Genomic DNA, 17024 nt, shown 5'->3' with positions numbered 1-17024 from the left:
TCGGACGTCTCTCGTATACAAAAAGGTCAGATCAGAATCAGATCAACCAACTTCAGCTAGAGGGGACCCATATTAGAGATTAGACTTGCCACGTGTAACATTTTGACCTGTCCATTCTTTCTAGCTCTACCATAGAGCAATAAAATAAAACGGTACAACAAAAATTATGAATAATAATAATTTTGGTAACACTTTTTAATATGGGTTTTATGATTGGTAAGTCTTAAAATAGTGTGTAAAAACCATTTGCCATGGGAGATCTAAGAAAATCAAAAAGTAAAAAACCAGACAATACTGAATTATTTTTTGGACATAAAGATAATTTTTTATACAATTTAATCATATGGTGATATTAGTTTTTCTTTGATCATATTTGGCCTATATATTGATCTTTCACTCTACTCTTAGAGGTACACACAAGACAAAAGGTAGACGTCTTTGTGTTGTTGGTTGGATGAGTTAGTAAGGACAATTATCCCAAACGTACTGTATATCTATAGGCATGGATTAAGGTTGATGTCATGATGTGGTAGTAATGCTTTTAATGTTGGTAGTTACATTTTCCGACTAGAGAACAACAATTATAAATCGTTTTAGCAAGTTTTGTTATATGGTTTATATAATTCTTTTGTCATCTACTATTATATTAAGACTTTCCAAATTTACCAAAAGAAAAAAAAAAAAGTAAGGCTTTCTCCTTTTGTATAACAAATGAATTTTAGGTGAGAATTCACAGTTTAAGACTTTAAGTTGATATAATGTGTATTTTGTTTGAAATAATTAGTTTTTTTTCTTTTGTTTTGTGGTAGTTTTGTTTGGTTGGTCGAATTTGCTAGAAATAGTTAGAAATTAAATGGATTACAACCCAGATATTTAGGAAATTTGTGGACTTCAAAATGTATTGATATGTTGCCATATATGTGTATGATTAAATATTTTTTTGCGTGGGTCAGTGGGTCGCCGTTTATAAAAAAAACCGTCAAATCAATGGAACCGTTACTTCTCTCATCAACAACACTCATCAGTTCTCGTTTCTCTCTCTCTCTCTCTCCCCCTTCTCTCTCTCTCTCTCTCTCTCTCTCTCTTTAGTCCGAGGAATTCGAAACAGTGGTTGTTACGAGTTTGATCTTTTGTCTATTTTCTCATTCGATCGCTTTGTAATTTTTTTTATAATTAATCGATATTTACGATTCTTCACTTGGCCGTCGGATAAAAGATGTTCGTGAAGAAGTTGGTCGAAATAGCAGCGAAGAAGGTACAATTACAAATCCCTTCTTTCTAATCCTCTTTGAACTTTTCATCTTCTTCGTGCGATTGGGTTTCTGAGAGTTTCAAAACTGTGAGATCCTCCTCTCTCTTTTTTTTTTTTTTTTTTTTGTGTTCAAACAATATCAAATTTCGAAATCGTGAAGTTTACTGAAATCGATGTTAGATCCATCTTAGAAGAGTATTTGTCTTCAGTAATTGTTTTATAGATTAATCACAGAATTAATGTTAATTAGAGTGTGTGTGATTGGTTTTTTGTCGGGTTTAATTGTTTAAAACACAGATCTTATTACTTGTGAATGTGACTCTTTCTTGACTCTGTGTCGGTTCGTGGTTAGCCCAGTTGTTTGATCCATTTTGTTAAAAAACCAAAATTTATGACGTAAGACGGTATTTTGTTGCCACGCATGATTCTTGTCCCCAAAAAGTCGCATTAAGAATTCGTATCTAAATTGTTGTCTGTTTATTATATCTATCTAATCACCCAATTATCTTTTGACCTTTGTACTTAACCATACTTCAATGAGACTCAAATCGTTCGGTTTCGTGTTGGTCAATCGAACCGGCCGGTTAACAAAACAGTCTTAACATTTCCCTCCGTTGTTGTATTATCTATCATAGCCTGGAGGAAGTTCATCGGAGGGACTGAGAGCTAATGACGTTGAGCCACGTGTTGCTCTACATTATGGACTCCCTTCAGGATCTCACTTGTTTGCTTATGATCCAATTCAGAAGACCCTCGCTGTTTCCACCAAGTAAGAAAAATCAATTTCTCAAATGTTGTTTGTTGTGTAGTGTAGATACATCATATTAACTTCTGGTTCTTGATTCTCAGGGATGGTAGAATCAAACTGTTTGGGAAAGATCAAACTCAGGCTTTACTAGTTTCAGAAGAAGCATCTGCAAGCAGGTTTCTTGAGGTGCTCACTTCATTATCTCATTCTTCTCTTTTTATCCTGTTTCTACTAAATCACTTGGCCGTGACAACAATTTCTCCCTCTTTTGTTTTGAATTGTTCAGTTTGTTCAGAACCAAGGAATACTTCTCAACGTGAATGCCAAGAACCAGATTGAGGTCAGACATTTCTTGATTCGTGTAAACTAGTAGTGGCATTTGAGTGTTGGTCTGAAAGCTAAGTTCTCGCAGGTTTGGGATTTAGACAAGAAGCTTCTGTCTCATGTTCATGTATTCAACGGTGAAATCACTTCTTTCCGGGTTATGCAACACACCCCTTATTTGTATGCTTCTTATTCTCCTTCTTTCTTTTGGTACTAGATTTCCATAGTTTCTTGAGTTGATGACACTAAAAACAAGTGTGCATTTGGATTTGGTAGCTATGTTGGAGATTCTTCTGGTAATGTATCGGTTTTGAAGATTGAACAAGATTCTAATCAAGTGATACAGATGGAGTACACTATACCTTATTTAGCATCCAATGGTAATTTGCTCATTACTAAAAATACCTTCTTTAATTTACTTGTCACATTGGATCTAACTGTCTTTCTTGAAACGTCTTGTTGTTGGTGTAGGCTCTCCTGTTGAAGATTCTGAGGATACTTCAGTTGTGAGCATTTTACCACAACCAACAGCTGAAAGCAAGAGGTAACAAATCAACAAATCTTTTGTGGTGATTAGCATTATGGGACATTCACACTTTTGCTACATTGCAGGATTCTACTAGTATTTAGTAGCGGGTTTATAGCATTATGGGACATTAAAGAAAGCAAACCGGTTTTGAAAACAGGAGGACACGGGATGGTGAAGCAGGACGCTAAGAAAGCGACTTGTGCTTGTTGGGTTTGTCCTTCAGGAAGCAGAGTTTGTGTTGGATATAATAACGGAGATATTTTAATATGGAGCATTCCTTCGAAAGGCGAGTCCTCACCAGAGAGTTCTTCTATGATCTGCAAGCTTAACCTCGGATACAAATCCGAGAAGATACCAATATCTTCTCTGAAATGGGTTTATGCGGAAGGTAAAGCAAGCCGGGTTTACGTCACCGGAACATCCTCAAACTCGTTGCAGGTGGTTTTTTTGAATGACCAAACCGAAACTCGGATGATTAAGCTGGGGCTTCATGTGTCTGAACCTTGTGCTGATATGGAAATGATCATAGCTGATGTTAATGAACATAGCAAACACAAACAGGATTATCTGTTGGTTCTTGGAAAGTCTGGACGTGTGTATGCTTATGATGATTATATGATTGAGAAGTATCTAATTCAGTCTCAATCCAAATCACCTCCTTCTCTCCCAAAGGAAACTGTGGTTAAGCTGCCGTTTTCAGATTCTAGCAGCGTCACAGTAGGAAAGTTTCTCACAAACCCTTCACATTTGCTGAATCTCTCAGATGAGGTAAATCTAAACTGTGATATTGATCCACCAAGTATTGAATGTTATGAACATTCTTGAGCTTGTGATTCTCTTATACTGCAGGATTATGGTCAGCTAGCAAAAGATGCTTTGCCTTTTCTTCCTTTTCAAACAGTGCCAAAGGAAGGTTCCCGCTCTGCACATTTTCCTGGTTTCACAAAGGTTAAGAATGTTTACATCACAGGTCACAGTGATGGAACCATTGGTGTATGGGACATGACCTGTCCTTTTCCCATTCCTGTCTTGTTCCTAAAAGACCAGGTAAAATTTCCCGGACTGTTTTGTTTTTTTTTATTTCACAGACGCAGATCTTTTAAAAATTAGTTTGCCTTTGTTGTGTGTTTTTTAGCAGACTGATCAAGATGTATCTTTACGCGGAAGTGCGGCATTGACAGCTTTACATTATGACAGCAACTCAAGGCTTCTTGTTTCTGGTGATCATAACGGAATGGTAAAAGCATGTTATCCAAAATACTCTTATGGAATGCTGCCACTAACTTAGAGGCTTATGATTGAATTTAATCTTGTGCAGGTTCGTCTTTATAGGTTCAAACCTGAACCATACCTAACAGAAAACAGTTTTATTCCTTTCCAAGGTATGTTTAACATATAGAAGTTGGCTGTACTATCATCTAGATATATTGTGTCCTCATAAGGATAAGTCTATTTCGTTTTTCAGGAAGTTCAAAGAAAGGGAACAACCATATTGTTCAAAGTGTTAAGTACATAAAGCTTACTGGTTCCATAACCTGTATTCAGAAGAGCCAAAACTCGAAACATCTCGCTATTGGATCAGATCAAGGACATGTAAGCTTGTACTTCTTCTACTTAGGACTCGTTAGTTGAAGTGATTGATGCGTTAATACCGGTCTACTTATAGGTTTCTTTGGCTGACATTGAGGAAGCAACTGTGTTATACTCAAAACACATTGCAAGTGATATCTGTCCAGGGATCATCTCTTTGCAATTTGAGAGTTGCATTGTGCAAGGCTTCGAGAAGAACGTATTAGTGGTTGCTATGAGAGACTCATCAGTTTTTGCTCTGGACAGCGACACGGGAAATATGATTGGAACCAACATGATTAAGCCTAAAAAACCATTCAAGGCTTTATTTATGCAGATCCTAGGTAGGTCCACCTCTCCCTTTTCTAAGTTTAAATCAAGAATTAAAAGATGTCATTGATTTTTCTCACCTTTGTTTGCAGATGGAAAACAAGAATCTTCAGGAAATGGATTAGATACGAGCAGAGAGAGCACAGTTGAGGAGATTTCGATAAGGCAGCCTTCGGTTTTGATTTGTTCGGAGAAAGCTATATATATCTACTCTTTGACTCACGTTATCCAGGGGGTGAAGAAGGTCCTTCACAAGAAAAAGTTCAGTTCTTCATCCATTTGCTCAGCTTCTACCTTCTATGGAACCTCTGCTGTTGGTCTTACACTTGTTTTCATAGATGGCATGGTTGAGATAAGGTGAAAAACACATGATCTGCCTTTTCATCTTTCTTCATATAAGCAAAAAATCTCTCTAATTGATTTGACTTGCCGCAGATCTTTGCCAGAACTCTCCCTGCTGAAACAAACTTCCATTAGAGGCTTCACATATTCTCCACCAAAGCCAAATACTTTATCAGACATTACCATATCCGCCTCTTGGGATGGAGATCTAGTCATGGTACCCTTTAGAAACATACCCTGGAGTTAATTGTAGTAGGTACTCAAGCTAGACTTTGTGATGATGATCATTTTGTCTCTTTGCAGGTCAATGGAGATGATGAACTTATTGTCAGCTCAGTTTTGCCTCAAAAGGACACATTCAGGTAAGACTGATGCGCGTCTGGTTAGATCCATAGCATACAGATGAACTGTAAAGGCTGACAGTATCTTGTACATTTTTTGGTCCAGGCTTGTGGAATCCTTGAGCAGAGTTTACAAGAAAGAGAACGCGGTTTGTCACGAAGGAATCATTACATCATCATCTCCAAAGGAAAAGAAGGTGAAACATTGGCTTGATTGCTTTCTGTTAAACGTAATAACAATTATGATTACTAATTCATATTATCTTGTTTGTTGCAGGGTATGTTTGGTTCTGTCTTCAAGACTAAATCGAAGCGCTCAACTGATACAGAGCCAGAATGTACTAAGGAAACAGTAAAGGAGCTGTCTAAAATCTTTGCAACAGCTAACTTCCCATGGAATAACAATGTTGAGAGAAGTAGAGAGAGCCATACAGTTACCAAAGTTGACGATGAAGAAGAGTTGGATATAGGTATGGTCCACTTTTGATGTCCTTTTGTAATGCAACATGTTAGCTTGGCGTATATGTCTCTGATCTTTTGCCTTTTAACATTTGAAGATGACATTGATATTGATGATAATCATGATCAACAACAACAACAAGAGAAGCCTAAAGAACAAGGGATATTGGCAGGGCTTAGTAAGCAGAAGATGGCGAATAGGTTTAGCAACCTCAAAGGCAAGTTGAAGCAGATGACGGCTAAGAACGAGAAGACTGTTGTAACAAATGAAGAGAAACATGAGGAGAAAAACGGCGCCACAGTTGATCAGATCAAGAAGAAATACGGGTTTACCTCGTCAGAGGTAAGCTTCTATAAACCTCACACAAGTATGTAATACCGGATCATTGATCTCCATCTTTCTGTGTGTTTTACAGGAAACGGGAGCTGCCAAAATGGCTCAGAGCAAACTTCAAGACAACCTGAAAAAGTTGCAGGTATTTATTAACATGATCCATGGCTTTGCAGAATTAACCTTATCTTGGATGGATTCATTCAGAGACTTGAAATATGTTAATCATCTATGCAGGGAATTAGCTTGAGGACGACAGAAATGGAAGATACTGCAAAGTCTTTCTCCTCCACTGCAAAGGAACTGCTGAATGCTGTTGAGTTCAATAAACAGGGCTCAAAATCTTAGCAATTTTTTCTCTTGGTCGATTAATTTATTTATTTAAAACTACATACATCTCAAAAGAACTCTGAATGTCAAAAATTACCATTTCATTTTGTTTGACCCATATTGCTGAACAATACTGTAAATACTTATTTCAAAGTTATACAAGTGGTAGTGTGAGGTTTGATTCAACTTCTTTCGAGCATTAGACAATTGGATAATTCCATCATAACAGAACAGTAATCTCAACTGTGTAGAAATTTGGAAGTGTGTTTAGTGTAGACAAATGTCGAAATCTAACCAGTGACTAATAACAACGTTAAATGCTGTAGACAAATGTCGAAATCTAACCAGTGACTAATAACAACGTTAAATGCTTCTGAGTAGTTACAAGATGCCACAAAATGACAAAAGACAAATCACAAACATCAGACAAAAAATAGCATAGGAACAAAACAATATTCCTTCTTTTCAAAGAAGGCCAGATGAAACTAGTTCCTTTGTAGACAAAGTAGTATATTTGACTAATCACCAATCATGTAGAGAGCAAAAAGAGTAAAATAGGTGTGCAAACACAGCATGTCATAAAATGTAGAAATAAAGCTCAAAGCTAAATCCAAAGTTATCATTCCGAACAGAAGTTGGAAGTTACATGTGAATATAATCCCACAGTTAACAACAACAGAAAGGGGAAAATATAGGAACAACGTAAACTATATTCTTCTCCCTTAAAAGTAAACTAGCTACTAATACATGATAACACAACAGAAAGAAGTACTTGAGACACAAATCACTGATCCAGCTCCTTAATCAGTAGCACCTCCAGCCTTCTGTAAAACAAATAAAAAGCTCAAATTACACTAACGAAAAAGGAGAGATCAAATGGAGACTTTCAAACTCAAGTGTAAGCAAAACAAAAACCTCTTCACTTCCTCCACCTTCTTTCACCTCGTTGACTACAGCAGGCTTGGACTTGTCAGATTCATCTCCAGATGTCTTGGTTCCATTAGCCTGACGGAAAAAAAAACAAAAACATAACATTGTTTACTTATCAACACATGAAAAAAGGACAAAAGGTACTAAAACTAGTGAAAGACAAACAAGAAGAGTTGTTTAGTTAGTTACCAGATCCATGTTATACTGTTGCAAAGTGATGGCATACTCATTCTTTTTGCTGATTGATTTGGCTACAAAAGGTGCTTTATCCTGTTTCATTGAAGAAGAATAATAATGAGTACAGCAACACACATATCTTTTAAAACCTATAAAATAAGGAAGAAGCCAAAAAAAAAACACTCACTTCTTCAGTCATAGATTTCCATTTCTTTCCAGCAGCTTTACCAACCTATATTTTTTTAAGAAAACAACAAACTAAAAGATTCATTCATATCTAAACCAACGCGTTTTGAGATTAAATAGTAATAATAATAACTTACATTGGCAACGGATTTGTTATCAGGATTAGCTAAATTAAACTCCCGTCTGAATTCGTCCCTTTAATCAATCACCCAAGATGAAGTGATTAATTAATTAGCATGTACCATTACTTAAATCTTAATTAAACAACAGTATTAATCAAAATTAGTTACAAAAGAGAGAGAGAGAAAATACAGGAAGACGAAGAAAGCACTTGGAGGTTTCTTAGGCTTGTTCGGATCCTTTAGTTTCTTTCCTCCTCTAACTTTCAATCTGAGACCCAAAAAAACGAATTTGATATATAAGGAAACAACTTGGGAATCTAAAAAAAAAATCGAGATAGCGGATAAAGATACCTATCATCAGTGCCCCTCGCATCGACTTGGGTTTGGTTATCTTTCATCTCGAGAGATCTGTCACGGAGCAAACAAGGAAAAAAAGGTGAGAATCGGTGAATGACTCGGACTTGACTCAGACGAAGCGGCGAGGAGTACGAGCTTTTTTTACCTTTACCTGTCTTTGTGTGAACGATTTAGGGTTTGTTTTCGAAATTGAGGCGAGAGACGACGATTCCAGATATTTTCTTTTATTTTATTTTTGATGCGCTGTGTTTGTTTATTTAAAGAAGAAGAAAAATTTCACATTTCCCCCAAAAAATAAAATTTAACTTTTTTAAAAAAAAATTCGTGATGTGGCGGGATTTTGTCAAGTGGGACTAACAAAAATACACGGTACGTGTCTATTAAAACGTGTCCAGATTAACTTCTTGGTAAATCTGATTACCACGTCACCCGCCATATAATTTACGATTATTACTTTAATTACCCGCCAATTATTTTTGATTTTTTTTCACTCATTTGGTATTACAGATCTATTGTTATACGTTCCCAAAGCAGCACAATTTTGGTATTACAACACTAACTATAATCGCTTATACTGTATATATATATATATATAACACACATTTTCCCTACATATAAGGTTTTTGGTTACAAAGTTACAACACAAAAAAAAAAAAAAAAAAACAGACTAACATTCGCTAATTACATATTAAACGAAACTTGAATCTCAGCCTCTCTCTGTCTCATCGTGTGTTATGAACCCAACAGCCACATACCCACCCCTACTCCCACCATCACTGCCACTATTACCGTTGCTACCAGCTTCCATTGCTTCCCTTCTCTTCTTCTCTTTCTCCTCTCCACCTGTACCTGTACCATATAGCTTTCTCTTTTAGATAATGATATTACTACTCCAGTTTTGTTTTATTTTTCTCATTACTAGCTTTCACACTCTTGGCTCACATACTATACTAATTCCTTTTTTTTTTCCTTTTTCTAATTCTGAATTCTAGTAGATCTTACTATATGCTCTTCTTTCAACTCATGTCTAAAACAAGTTCTCTTCTTCTTACCTCGTCGTCTGCAACTTTGCCTGCTTTTACTTGGCCTATAGTTCCCCGCGTCCTGAGCTTTATTTGAGGTTTGACCAAAGAATCACTCTTCTCCGAGTCTTTAGCTGCAACTTCTTTGTCCTACACATCACATAACGACTAATATATAATACTGCATCCTTTATGTTATGTAACACACACAACTTTTGGAATTACAACTCTCTCTCGTACCTCAGGAATATCAGTGAGTCCTTCATTCACCTCTTCCCGCTGTTTTACTTCAATTTGATTCTTATCATCAGGAGGTACAGAGCTAGAATGCACCTGCAGACGGATTCTTCTTGGAGCAATGCCCTGGTTTATTAATCCTGTACTCGAACGGTTCTGAGGCTGTCGACCTCGAATCTTTATCCCCCTCCCTTCTGTGACGTTTTTCTCGGTGTTATGATTGGTCATCTGGTCTGGTTGAAGGATATCACCATAGTACGAATTAGTAGTGGCAGGGTAAGCCGATACAGCGTCCTTTGGCCACCCAGAAGCTCCATGATCTAAACCATACTGATCAAACAAACGATGAAAACTGTGTCATATTTACTTATGTCATATAGATAATGTCAAAGTGATTGTAAAGATAACATCTTGTATAGTTGTATAGCTCACCTGTAATTGCACCATCTCGGCATCTGTATCAGTATAAGCCATAAAGTCGTTGAAGAAAACATCCTCTGGAGCTGCAGACTGCAGCATCTTATCAGATGAAAAGATTCCATTTGGGTTCTCTCGACTAATTGATTCCTCGCAAGAGAAGTCATCAGGGTTATTAAACACCTCTTCCAACAACTCTGTTAGTGACACATCTGGCTCGCTGGTACCATCTTGAAATTGGAATCCAATCTCATCATCACCGAAACCACCAGCATATGTAGAATCCATACGCGGTGGTAAAGCCCTTTGATCTTCAAGGTCACAAGATAACCATAGATTCTCTTCACGTACCTATGAACACAACAAAATTGGTAAAGTCGCCTCAAAAAAAGCCTAATGACTCAAAAGTTTCATCACCTGTACATACCTCAGTCATTGACCCATCTGCCATATTACTCTGAGCATAGCCGCATCCACCTGAATAATCAGATGGTTTCTCAACTGCAGTATCAGAGGAAGGTGTTTCTTGGACAAGATCAGAGGAAGTATCATCGGGTGAGTATTTGCAAGAACTAGGAGCCGGTTCATCGGACTTGACACCATTGACCCGATCATCAGGCTTGTGGAAGAGACGACACAGAACAAAAGGGCTTTGACCAGGTCCAGTACCGTCAAGGTCCTTAAGAGTAGGACGATACTCGTGCATAATCCAATTGGTACGCTCACCTTTAGGAGCTCGTCCACGGTAAAAGACTAGAGTCTTCTTCATACCAATTAAAGTCTTCTTGGACTTGATACTACGATCTTTACCAGTAGCTTTCCAGTAGCCTGAGTCAGTAGCTCTGTTAGAGCGATGACCGTTTGGGTATTTTCGATCACGAGGGCAGAAGAAGAACCACTCTGGATCATCCGTTTTAATCACCGAGAGAGCTGCCACACCAATCAGATTTGTTTCAATTGAATCAGAACAAAAAAAAAAAAAAGGTGGAATCTTTGAATGGGAAAATCAGAATCTGAGAATAAAGGAATCAAATTTTGTGAGAGTAAAAAAAGAGAGACGAACCAGGAAGATCCCAAGGTTCCCATTTGCAGACATCGATGTCAGGGATGACTCGGACATCAGAGTGACGTCCGTTGATCTTGAGGCGAAGGTAATGATTAACAAGCTCTTCATCGGTAGGTCTGAATCTGAAACCTAGAGGAAGCGACTCCATCGATACAACACCCATAAATCTACTACTTCTTAGGGTTTCCGACTTTTGAATACCACCACAGTCTCTCTGCTTTTTTTTTTTTTTTTTTTTTTTCTACTTTCTAAAAAGTCTTCACAACACTTTGCTTACTCTCATCATCTCATCTTCTTCTTCTCTTTTTTTTTTCTTTTTCTTTACTCTCTCTTTTTATTTTTGTTTTAAGACCACGTGGGAAAGATAACTACCACTTTAAAACCACTTGTCTTCTTCTGTATTCTTGTCTTGATGGGCTTTTTATTATTTGCGGCTACGAACCAAACAAGCCCAAATCTTTCTGGTTTTCTCCTGTGGTGGTTTATGCTTAAGAGTGTGTTATGCCATCAGTGAATTCCAAAACTGTTGGAAACGTCTAGAGCAGAGAAGATTAATTATACTAGTAATTTATAGGGATATGTAATAATAATTTTTCAGCGTTTCTTTAAGCGTATGGAGCTCTTCATATAATAATCTAACCTCTTCGATATTTGTATAGAAACACATGTTAACATGTAGTGTAGATATAAACATTAATCTTTTATTTAGTCTTCAGTACAGAAAGCATACATATATATGATGCTATTAATCAAAATGGTCTATATGTACATCATAAAAAAAAAACAAGATGAACCAAAAAATAAAGCCTTCGTGTAACAAACAACATGTCAACAACCCAACTCTTCTTTATCCAAAAAAAAAGAACACCTCCCAATACTTCATCTGCTCTTCTCTTCTATTTGACACTTACAGTCGGGAAAGGTTCGAACCTGCGGGAAAATAAGACACGATGATCGGAGCTCTCGGAGATTCGGATTTGCTTTTTGGTTTCTTCAAGGACAAGGCTTTCAAGTTACTTTCATCAGTTGAGCTAATACGTGAGTCGGATTCTGGAACAAAGCAACCAAAGAAGGACGCAAAGCAAGACGACATGATGATCTGAGTTTTTTCTTTTCTTTTTTAAGTGTGTGGAGTCTCTAATATACCGATGAATGATGATGTTTAAGATTTGATATTCATGTAATATGAGAAATGTTATGTATTTATAAGACGAGAAAAGAAAACACCGTTGAAAATTCTTCGACAAGTTTCTAGGAAATGACCTCTTTATCTTGCTTGACAAGCTTTTTGCCATTTTCTTAATTGGGTATTGTTGTTGACTCTTCTGGCTATAGTTAAAATATTTGGCCAAATTGGACCAACTATTTGAGTTGTTAACCTCGTTTCTGAAAAAAAATGTAAAGAGTGATATAGACAGGACCAGCGTTTGGCGTCTTCGTATCATCATCCATCCAATCGAATGTTTCCAAAATTAGAGGTGGTCGTCTTCATATCACTCTTCAATTGAGTTTTCCAAAACTTAAGATTAAAGTTAAGAGGAAAAGATGTACGATTACGAAACAAAAACTGTATTCAAGCAATTCAAAATAAGTAGATTTTAGATTCTATTTAATGGGTTTTCGATTTGAGTTTTATTATAAAAGTACACTCACACCTGCTTTCAGATATACTCAAAACTAGTACTATATATATTTATATCCAAAAATCCTTGTAAGTTAGTGTTAGCTAGACTATTTTGTCACACTCTTCTGATTTTGAGTTTGAAACTTTAAACCATGTCCAGCTTTAATTTAGCTTTTCAAAAAAAAAAAAAAGGTTTCTAAAGAAAATAGTAAAAAGATATAAATATAGAAGTTGTAATAAATCTTACCAAAATATAACGCAATTAGTTAATTTAGTTTTTGAAAGCCTCCACGAAAATTGGCTTCTAGCATTATTTTTTCAAGAAAAAAAAATAATTCTCAAAATATCCAAGATCTACCGTTCCTGCCACAAAACATAAAAGCTACTGTAACTGTTGCCAATTTTGTTTTTTTCTTTACATAACTCTTCATTAACTAAAGGAATCCATCCAAATTCAAGATACATAACATTCCTTTCCATAGAATTGGACCAAATGCAATGATTCGATCTAGTATCACTCTGGAACACTAGGCGGATCTAACGCTATCTGATCGAGAAATCATTGTATTTTTTAACCACGATAAGATAAATAACACTCTACAACTCAGAGTGAAATCATCTCTTAAACCACCTAAAATTAACCCTATGATACGAAAACAGCTACTAACACAGAGAGTACCAAAATTTATATTGAAGATCAAAAAACAATTTCAACCTATTTGAACCTTATAATGTGCGTGTAGAACTTGTTCCAATAGCTTCAACACCCAGAGACGCAATATCAGAAATACTTGGTTTCTCCAGCTTTCCTTGTTCCGATCCTAAGCCAAAAATCAGACAAAATATCCGACTGACTCGGCCAAGGAATGCAAAACAAAACAGCAAGATCCGAGACATCTCCTTAGCTGATTAGCATTATGGTCATTAACTGTTCCCAGTTTTAAATGCTTGAGAGAAGAACTCACCACTTTAAAAAATAAACATATGACAAAAAAAAAAAAAAAAAAAAAGATAACGAAAAAAAAGAAGAGAAAATGAGAATCATATCATAGCCATATATCATATAAGTGACCAGATTAAAAATATACTCTAAAACATTCTAGTAAATATATTACTCTGATTCATTTACCAAATTTAACCTTTGCAGAATCATTTTAGTTTCTTATAAAAATAAAATACAATAAAATAAAATAAAAATCGGGTTGCCACTTTTCAGACATGCGTCGCGCGTGTGAGTGTTTAAACTAAATGGGCTTCGCACGCTTACACGTGCCCTAGCGAATCTTCTGTGTAACCGAGGACAAGAAAGTACATATAACTTACAGCCAGTGGCTTTATTGGTAATTTCAGGGAGTGGAGACCAAAAGGGCTTCCCTTTTATCACTAAAGCCTTTTTTCACTTGAGGTAAAAAAAAACGCTTGAAATACAAAAAACCTTGGATTCTTCTGCAGATCTTTTTTTTTTTTTTTACACTAAAAAAGGAAAACAAAATATATTTTCACAAAAAAGTTTATATGTTAAAATCTTCGGCTTTTGCGACTCTTGGTCTTCTCCGGACATGGCACATTCTGTAACCTCACTTGCTATCTTCCAGAGCCTTATCCGTAAAGGTAAGTCTAATAATACACTGTCTAGAAACTTTAATTCGGGTCGGGTCGGGTCAGGTTTGAGAACTGGATTTTTTTTTTTTTTTTTCTTATGTGGGTGTGGGGTTGAAATGCAGAGGCGGTGAGGAGTTTGCATGTGTATGGATCGGTGGAGATTGAGAGAGAGTTCTTGTTCGAGAGCCAAAGCCCTTATGTGGAGAAGGAAGCGAAGCCTCTGTTTCTTTTGGAAGGTTCCCGGCGACCGGAGATCTCGGAAGGGTCGGTTTATGGCACGTGGCGTTGTATCTTCTTGTTCCGGTTTAATCACCCGCTCCCTCGGTTTCCTACTCTTCTCTGCCCTTCAGGGTAACGCTGTTTTCTTCACTCATCAATCATTTATTAGGGGCGTTTTTTTATTTTGGATGCGGTTATCGTGAATCGAATTCTTGATTAATAATATTTCATTGAAATAGTGTTAATGATTCCAAGTTTGTTAAATAGAGTAAAACATCGCATAACCACAACGGCAAAATATAGCAATGGAATAGATAACATGAATAAGTTATCTATACAAAATTAGAAGAACAGAGTTGGAGACATGCATGATTAGGATGTGATTTATTGTGTGTTTATTACGTTAAACTCGTTAGTACTATACTTGCCACAAATAACAGTACAAATCTTACATAGTTTTCTTCACTTGTATATTATTCTCTGGTTCATAATTACTGATTAGACCAAAACTAGTGAATCAGTTTGATTTCCCGATTTAATTACTTGCTAAGATTTCTTATTTGTAAACAAATAGGCTTGTAACAGTAACACATTGTGTAGTGTTCTTGAGTTGTGTTTTAGAAGCTAAACCTTTTTTTTTTTGTTTTGCTCTTCTTTTACAGAAACCCTAAGCTGGAGGACATCCCTAATTTAGCCAATGAGCTCAAGTTTATCTCTGAATCAATACCGAAGACACCATCAAAGGTTTCTGACGAGGAACAATGCAGCAGTGTCGGATATTGTAAATCTGATCAGCCTAAACGGCTAAAGTTTGAATCCGAAGAAGATAGCGTTCGAGACTGTGAGGTTGATCAGCCTAAACCGCGAAGGATCGTCCTCAAACAAGATCTTAACTGCCTTCCTGATTCAGAAACCGAATCCGAGGAATCTGAATATGAGAAAACTGAACATTCGGAATCAGGTATCTCTTCTTTCTTGAAAATGTCAATAGGTTTACGTGCCGTATAAGTCCAGTTTCAAGATTTTTGTGATTAATATAAGGGTTCATTGTAAAAATGCAGATGAAAATGTCAAGATGTTGATGGGAAAGAGGACACCATCAAAGATTGTTGCTGGACTTTCCTTGAAAGATCTTTCAAAATACTTTGGTCTTACTATCGTGGAAGCTTCTCGGAGTCTCAATGTCGGTCTTACAGTTTTGAAAAAGAAATGCAGAGAGTTTGGGATTCCCCGGTGGCCTCATAGGAAGATCAAATCTCTCGACAGTCTCATCCACGACCTTCAGGTCTGTTTCCCTCTCTCTCTCTCTTCATTAATCTAATACAACAAGTCACTGAAACAAGCATTGTTTTGTTGTTTTGTCTTTGATTAGAGAGAAGCAGAGAGGGAGCAGGAATATAGCGAAGCAGCTGCGATGGCGGTAGCTAAGAAACAGAAGAAACTGGAGACAGAGAAGAGAAATATAGTGGAGAGACCATTCATGGAGATACAGAAAGAAACCAAAAGATTCAGACAAATCAACTTCAAGAAGAGACACAGAGCTTCAAGGGCCAAGAAGAATCAAGAATCTCTTGTCTCTAATTCTTCTTCCACTTAATAAAAAAGATTTTAGGCCTTTTTATTAACAGAATCATCGAACATATTAGTTAGTTAGGATATTTGTGATGAAGTGCTCTGGTAATTTAGGTGTAACAGATGCTAAGCCATGTTTGCTTGCATAATTTTTGGTGTTAAGGAGTTCCGATAACATGAGGAGCTCCTGTATCATGACTTTTTTTTTTGTGGTCGGAAATCGGAATTAAACTCTTCTTTTTTCTTTTTCTTTTTAAAGTAGTGCAAGTAGGTTCCAATTTCAAAGATACTTTTTTTATTTCGTAAAAGCCGAGCCAATAGAGGTAGTATTATCGAATTTGTGTAGATAATATATAACGTGGTGAAAAAACACAAACCCAAATCTTGGTTTCTGAACTGATCCCAAATCAACACATCCTGAGTGGTCCCTTTTGTTAGCTCGTGCTTTGAAAATCTACGACGACTCCGTCCACACGAGAAAGACCATTTATTAACGTGTACGGTACAGTGAGGTTCAAAACGTAAGAGACTGCTACAAGTGTGTGTGTGTGGGAGTGTTCCTACGTCAATATATGGTTTTTGTACTTAATAATGCTCCGCGTTTGAATATGTTGATTGAAATTTCATTTTTCCGTCTAGTCTGGCATTTATACGTGGTCAAGTATCCTTTTGATGTCCTTTTCAATATAGTTGGTCATTTTTTTTATTAATTTCAATGTATTGTATGTTCGAAGAAATTGCAGGAATTGAAATCTAATTTATCCAAAGAATAATTTATTTAAAGGTAATCGTAATATTACTAGTTTTATTTTTTTATTTAAAATTTTCTAGGCAACATTACTGGAATTTTTTTAATGTAAAAAATTGTGATCACTAGAACTTATGTTGTTTTGAAAAAAGGCTAACATATGAAGATCTTTGACCAAGTGAAGAAAATA

The 17024-nt window shown here is 36.4% G+C and overlaps 5 protein-coding genes across 9 annotated transcripts; 2 read left to right on the top strand and 3 right to left on the bottom strand.

Moving 5' to 3' along the window:
- Positions 1-900: 900 nt before the first annotated feature.
- LOC104716576 (uncharacterized) lies at positions 901-6741 on the top strand. 2 transcript variants are annotated; one of them, XM_010433962.3, is made up of 21 exons: positions 901-1255; positions 1888-2021; positions 2102-2186; positions 2287-2340; positions 2413-2504; positions 2601-2704; positions 2796-2868; positions 2937-3621; positions 3703-3900; positions 3989-4090; positions 4172-4235; positions 4319-4446; positions 4520-4766; positions 4845-5109; positions 5188-5311; positions 5398-5456; positions 5542-5632; positions 5713-5905; positions 5993-6237; positions 6311-6370; positions 6463-6741. In XM_010433962.3, the coding sequence occupies exons 1-21, from the start codon at positions 1217-1219 to the stop codon at positions 6571-6573; spliced, it is 3153 nt and encodes a 1050-aa protein (XP_010432264.2). In that variant the 5' UTR covers positions 901-1216; the 3' UTR covers positions 6574-6741. The 2 variants fall into 2 exon arrangements, with proteins under 2 accessions (XP_010432264.2, XP_010432265.2); XM_010433963.3 differs by having other exon boundaries at positions 923-1255; positions 3992-4090.
- Positions 6742-7112: 371 nt separating this feature from the next.
- Positions 7113-8682, bottom strand: LOC104716574 (high mobility group B protein 5). 4 transcript variants are annotated; one of them, XM_087469963.1, is made up of 8 exons: positions 8479-8682; positions 8322-8378; positions 8161-8238; positions 7986-8043; positions 7850-7894; positions 7675-7755; positions 7488-7560; positions 7113-7379 (listed from the first exon to the last, which is right to left on the bottom strand). In XM_087469963.1, the coding sequence occupies exons 2-8, from the start codon at positions 8366-8368 to the stop codon at positions 7360-7362; spliced, it is 402 nt and encodes a 133-aa protein (XP_087326089.1). In that variant the 5' UTR covers positions 8369-8378; positions 8479-8682; the 3' UTR covers positions 7113-7359. The 4 variants fall into 4 exon arrangements, with proteins under 4 accessions (XP_087326089.1, XP_010432260.1, XP_010432262.1 ...); XM_010433958.3 differs by having other exon boundaries at positions 7471-7560; positions 8473-8679; XM_010433960.3 differs by having other exon boundaries at positions 7471-7560; positions 8479-8672.
- A 184-nt stretch (positions 8683-8866) lies between these two features.
- LOC104716573 (protein NTM1-like 9) lies at positions 8867-11422 on the bottom strand. The gene is made up of 6 exons (XM_010433956.2): positions 11067-11422; positions 10431-10933; positions 10019-10354; positions 9590-9916; positions 9380-9499; positions 8867-9176 (listed from the first exon to the last, which is right to left on the bottom strand). The coding sequence occupies exons 1-6, from the start codon at positions 11230-11232 to the stop codon at positions 9060-9062; spliced, it is 1569 nt and encodes a 522-aa protein (XP_010432258.1). The 5' UTR covers positions 11233-11422; the 3' UTR covers positions 8867-9059.
- A 328-nt stretch (positions 11423-11750) lies between these two features.
- Positions 11751-12229, bottom strand: LOC147935740 (uncharacterized). Its single transcript, XM_087469964.1, has one exon. It carries the CDS (start codon positions 12160-12162, stop codon positions 11977-11979), a length of 186 nt encoding a protein of 61 aa, XP_087326090.1. The 5' UTR covers positions 12163-12229; the 3' UTR covers positions 11751-11976.
- Positions 12230-14035: 1806 nt separating this feature from the next.
- On the top strand, positions 14036-16332 carry LOC104716572 (protein RKD5). Its single transcript, XM_010433955.2, has 5 exons — positions 14036-14304; positions 14418-14646; positions 15177-15475; positions 15576-15799; positions 15887-16332. Exons 1-5 carry the CDS (start codon positions 14253-14255, stop codon positions 16109-16111), a joined length of 1029 nt encoding a protein of 342 aa, XP_010432257.1. The 5' UTR covers positions 14036-14252; the 3' UTR covers positions 16112-16332.
- Positions 16333-17024: the final 692 nt, after the last annotated feature.

This window comes from Camelina sativa, chromosome 10 (genome assembly GCF_030686135.1).
Source record: "Camelina sativa cultivar CO46 ecotype springtype chromosome 10, ASM3068613v1".
Taxonomy (NCBI): Eukaryota; Viridiplantae; Streptophyta; class Magnoliopsida; order Brassicales; family Brassicaceae; genus Camelina; species Camelina sativa.
The sequence above is the reverse complement of the archived record's forward strand: the minus strand, read 5'-3'. Positions and strand labels throughout refer to the sequence as shown.